The 5,620-nt window shown below is 34.7% G+C and overlaps 1 protein-coding gene across 1 annotated transcript; it reads left to right on the top strand.

Annotated features, from left to right (window-relative positions):
• The first annotated feature begins 1,968 nt into the window (after window positions 1-1,968).
• On the top strand, window positions 1,969-5,620 carry LOC25489858 (probable receptor-like protein kinase At3g17420). The gene is made up of 10 exons (XM_013606118.3): window positions 1,969-2,259; window positions 2,349-2,431; window positions 2,548-2,779; window positions 2,899-3,474; window positions 3,569-3,817; window positions 3,910-4,073; window positions 4,187-4,263; window positions 4,347-4,494; window positions 4,665-4,814; window positions 4,906-5,620. The coding sequence occupies exons 1-10, from the start codon at window positions 2,106-2,108 to the stop codon at window positions 5,143-5,145; spliced, it is 2,073 nt and encodes a 690-aa protein (XP_013461572.1). The 5' UTR covers window positions 1,969-2,105; the 3' UTR covers window positions 5,146-5,620.

Raw genomic sequence — 5,620 nt, 5'->3', positions numbered from 1 at the left:
CAGGACGATCAAGGTAGGTCCCACAAAAATCATATGTTATGATTTTTTTTTTATTGTAAATTATATCTCTCCATAAATGATAAAAGAATTATATTCCGATTGAACTAGAAATTACATTTTTTTTACAAAAACTATACTTGAAAATACATATCTCAACATCTTTACATAAATTATAACTGGTCTTTACATTTGTTTATAATTAAAAATGAGCAAATTTTTTATACTTTATTAGGAAAAATCAAATATTATTGTTTGGTGAAAGAAAAAAAGAATCAAACTTTTGATTTTGAGGGATTGTCTGATTGCATAAGCTATCCCTGGTTTCCCACGCACTCATTCTATTTTATTTGCATTTAGAACGGCTAGTATTGCATGGGTCCCTTCTTTTATCTATTCTTTTTATTTATTTATTAAATTAATTAATTAAGAAAGGCAGTGTGGACAAACTAAAGTGTGTCCTTTGCCCTCTCCGTTAAACTATCTTTCCCTCCAAACACACCATAGTGTCCCACGGCTCATATTTCTTGAGATGTATATATATAAGCAAACGCTATATTATGTAATTTTTACACCAATTGAGATAAGTTTATGCGGAGATACATTGTACGTTATCATAATACTTGATCAAAAGTAAATAAACGAGCTAACTCAATTGAAAACTCTAAAGAAAAACTTTATAAAATTTAAAATTGTATTTCATAGGACCTAACTCAACCGACAAAATATAAATATTATTATGTCGGATACTTTTATCTAACTTCTATTGCAAGATTTCAAAGTTGTGTGTGTGAATTTTAACAGTACGTTGTTTGTCATTTCATTTTAGGTAGAAAAAATAATGAAATTGCAATAATCATCAGAATAATTCGGAGCTAGTAGTAACATGAATCTCTTGTTATTTTTAAATAATCATGATTCTCTTAATTAAGTAACACTTTAAATGCACAAAAGGAAGCATAATATTCCTATATCATTCTAAATAGTCATGGACCCCTCATCAAAGTGTCCTTTTCTTTTTTATTAATGGCATTAACGTTTCCTATGAATGTCTTGACCACTTACACTATTATTCATCACACAAATTTATATAAGTATCTTAGCAAATCTTAATATTCCATTATACTCCATGAACATAATGGCATGTAACATAACATTGACAACCAAAGGGCAAAGGCAAACGGTACAAAGGTTCCCAATTTAGAAGTCTTTAATTAGAGATTAAGACAGCCTTCCTGTCTCAATTTTTTCTCTAATTTTTTTTTTGTTCGAAGTCAAATTTTAATTTCAACACCATTTATCATGAATGAATGCATTATTATTTATTATTCTTTACTAAGAAAATTAATGAATTGATTACGGAGTACCGAGAATTGTATACCACATGTCCGTCAATTCAGTCATCAAGTTTTAGTAGTATCTCTTTATTTTTTTGTTCGAAGTTTTTATTTATTATATTTTTGAGAAAGTCATCAAATTTTAATATAGTGTAACTTGAAGATACGAAATGTAAATCACAATAATTTTTCTTTTTCAAAAATTAAAAATATGTGAGTGAAACCAAAACTTATAGGTTGTTATGGATTACTTTATAACTATGATATTGATATAGTGTTCATTTTCATAGTATAGTGTTCTAAATAGTAAAATAATATAAATAAATTGAACTTTGAAAGAAAAAAAATTCATTGAGCAGCTAAAAACACAAAATAAAAACCGAAAATCCAGCGTGTAATTACACTGTGAAGGAATCAACTGCTTCAAAGCGGAGTCATTTTCGGAGCATGTTCATGTGCCACACTTTATCCCGTTATTGGTGATTTAGCATCCGCCACGTCAGCAACATCTCATTAAGTGCATGACAATACATATTATTAATCAAAATATAATTAAATTGGTCGGCATAATAAACGTCTGAGATCGAATCTAAAATCACGCACGCAGGCACATGATATCGTGAAGCAGAATAACATTTCCCCCACCCAATACAGTTTGCTTTTACAGTCCTTCTTCAACAATGATTCGTTCTCTCTCTCTATCTCGCTATTCCCAAGATAAAAGCAACAACACAAGAGAGAGAAAATAGGAAACATTGAATTATTCTCCCAATGAAGTTAATCGGCGACGGAGACGGTGGCCGGAAAGTGTTGGTCGGAGTTAAATTAGATCCCAGGAGCCGTGAATTGCTCACTTGGGCTCTCGTTAAGGTTGCCGAGCCTGGTGACCTTGTTATCGCTCTCCACGTTCTCGACACCGTAACTGGTATCTCTCTCTCTCTAAGAGCATTGTGTTTTTTTTTTTGTTGTGTTGAATCTAGAACGTGACATTTTTTTTTTTTTTTTTTTTTGTAGAGGGAACATCGTCGTTGTTATCGTTGGTGAAGACTTTGGATTCGGTTCTCGCAGTATACGAAGGATTCTGTAATTTAAAACAGGTTCGTTTTGCTTCATTCATTTTTTCTTTGTTTGGATGCAGAGAAAATAATTATACTAACCGTTGTGTTTTTGAAACGGAATTAACGGAGTTTGTTGTGTTGTTTTTAATCTTCAGGTTGATCTTAAATTGAAAGTGTGTAGAGGTGATTCGGTTCGGAAGCTTCTAGTACAAGAGGCCAAAGCGTTAGGAGTTTCAACGGTTATTTTAGGAACTTCCAAATCTCATCACACAATTCGTTCTTCTGCATGGGTTGCTAAGTATTGTGCGAAGAAATTGCATAAATGTGTTTCTGTTTTCGCAGTTGATAATGGCAAAATTGCTTTCCAAAGAGAAGCTACTGCTCAAGGTTTTGCTTCACACTTTCATTTTCTGCATTTTTGTGTATGAATCATTGCTATTTTGAGATTTAGTTCGGATGCAATTATTTTGTGTATCAATATTTTTTTTCTTTTTTTGTCATAGCAGAAAAATTACAGTGGTCCTATTTGATTTTTACGAATAAAAGTGTGAAGGATTGTGGAAGTTGTGCTCTGGGTGAGATTTCTGAAACCGAATTTAATCAAGGAGAGTTGCTTGATTATTGTGAAACAGAAAATCCGCTTGCTTTGGTACCATTTCAAAAACATGATGATGAATCTGTGGTTGGTGATGAATCCCTAGTTGGTGATTCGAAACGGATGAAACCTGGTTGGTCACTCATTCGCAACGTATTTCATTCCAAAAGGCATACCACCAAGTCTTCGCCGAAAAGTACATTTGTTTTTCAACGGGGAGTGCGACATTCCACCAGTCATTCTTCATCTGTAGTCTATCCAGATCATAAACAAATTAATATTGATCCAATTGATGATTCTACCCTGGATGGGGAGAGTGGTGCCATTGTACCATACGGATCTGCCATTATATTACCTCCTCCCACCCTTTGCAGTGACGCCGATAGCCTTTCCGAAGAATTGTTGATCTTACGAGATAAATACTCATCTTCCTGTAGACTCTATAGTTTGCAGGAACTTGTAGCTGCAACTGTAAACTTCTCATCTGGTAAGCTTTCATGATTCCATCTTTAGTTTCCCAATTTTTACTCTAGCTACTTATTTGAGATATGTTCTGACAGTTTCTTTAATTTTGTTTTTAGAAAATTTGGTTGGCAAAGGTGGTAGCAGTGTTGTTTACCGAGGATGTCTTTCCGATGGTAAAGAATTGGCGGTGAAAATTTTGAAGCCGTCAGAGAATGTTTTAAAAGAGTTTGCTCAGGAAGTTGAGATTGTTACAACTTTGAATCACAATAACATAATATCTCTATCTGGTTTTTGTTTAGAGGGAAACCATTTATTATTGGTATATGATTTTTTATCAAGAGGAAGCCTAGAAGAAAACCTTCACGGTAGATATTTTTCTGGCCTTGTTTGCTAATTGTTAGTGATTACATAATTTCTTACATTCTCTAATATTTTTTTATTGTGATTTCTGGAATAGGTAATAAAAAGGACTATAATTCATTTGGCTGGCAAGAGAGGTACCGGGTGGCTGTGGGTGTAGCCGAGGCCTTGGATTATCTGCATAACGGCTGTGCTCAATCTGTAATCCATAGGGATGTCAAATCGTCTAATATCCTTCTTTCAGATGATTTTGAGGCTCAGGTACTTCAATATATATACTCTACTTGTTCTGTTGGGTGTTGTCACTCTTTTGTATTTTTTCCAACTTGATTTCAGTTATACAAATACTCTAAGCAAAATGTTTATTTCTTCAGCTCTCAGATTTTGGACTGGCTAGTTGGGGTTCTTCTTCTTCCCAAATTATTTGTACTGATGTTGCTGGAACTTTTGGGTGAGTAGCATTTCCTTTTCTTTCTCCCCTGGGCTCGTTTATCTTTACCTTTGATTTGGTCTAAAAAAGGTGTTATCTGGCAGGTACCTAGCTCCGGAGTACTTCATGCACGGTAGAGTAACTGACAAAATTGATGTATATGCTTTTGGGGTTGTACTCCTTGAGCTTCTATCCAATAGGAAGCCCATTAACAATGAACGCCCAAAGGGCCACGAGAGCCTTGTTATGTGGGTAAGTTTTTTTCAGTCTTATAAATTCAGCATCTTTGATTGTTACGACACTGTATATCTATATATAAATGAAGCATGTATTAATACAAGAAATTAACATTCACAAGTATTGTATCCTAAGAGTTGGAAGTCAAAATAGTCAATGTGATTAATGACTACATCCTATTACAGGCAACATCAGTCTTGAAAAGTGGAAAGATTTCCCAGTTGCTTGACCCAAGCCTTGGCAGTGAATACAACAATTGCCAGATCAAGAGAATGGTTTTGGCTGCTACTCTTTGTATTAGACGAGTTCCTAGATTGCGACCTCAAATTGGAGTTGTAAGTCCTTTTCCTGCACAGATTCACTCCATTTTGTTTGTCCCACCCTGTATGTCCTTTGGATATCAATCATATTTCTTCAATAATGCAGATACTGAAACTTCTTCACGGTGATGAAGAAGTAACAAGATGGGCAGAACAAGAAGTTTGTGCACCAGAAACACATGATGGATTTGATGAGGAACTATTTCCAACAAATATTCAGTCCCACCTTAACCTTGCACTGCTGGACTTGGAGGATGATGCAGTTTCTATCTGTAGCACTGAGCAGTGTGTCTCGTTGGAAGACTATTTGCGAGGAAGATGGAGTCGCAGTTCAAGTTTTGACTAACCACTTCACCACGGCATCTTTTAGGAATCAAATGTGTGTTTTGTTTATATTATTTTGTTTTCTTAGGTTAGATTTTCGAAATTTTACGGTACCACGGATTGGGTCTTGGAAGAGAGGTCCAAAGAGTATCCCCCTCCTTGACTTTTGTTGCTACGTTTCAGTTCGTGTTCTACAGAAAGATTTTAACAGAAGCCTTTTGGCATTTCTGGAACAATTTCTAGCTGGTTAACATGTAGATTTGGATTATAAAAAATGAGGAGTATATATTTCTGCAACAAAAAACGGCCTCTTGCTTCTTAGTTCAATGGTGTTGTATCCAAAATCCACTTGGACCATTGGTGTGTCATGGTTGAAACATGAGTTACATGACAGACTATCTATCCTTTTTTAACTGATACCATTTTTCTTACCGTTGAAACATGGCTCGCTCTCTGTAATTTATAAATGTAACCATTCCTTATTGCTGTGATCGAAA

This window comes from Medicago truncatula, chromosome 3, assembly GCF_003473485.1.
Source record: "Medicago truncatula cultivar Jemalong A17 chromosome 3, MtrunA17r5.0-ANR, whole genome shotgun sequence".
NCBI classification, from domain to species: domain Eukaryota; kingdom Viridiplantae; phylum Streptophyta; class Magnoliopsida; order Fabales; family Fabaceae; genus Medicago; species Medicago truncatula.
Note: the sequence above shows the minus strand (reverse complement) of the source record. Positions and strands in the feature narration are given on the sequence as shown.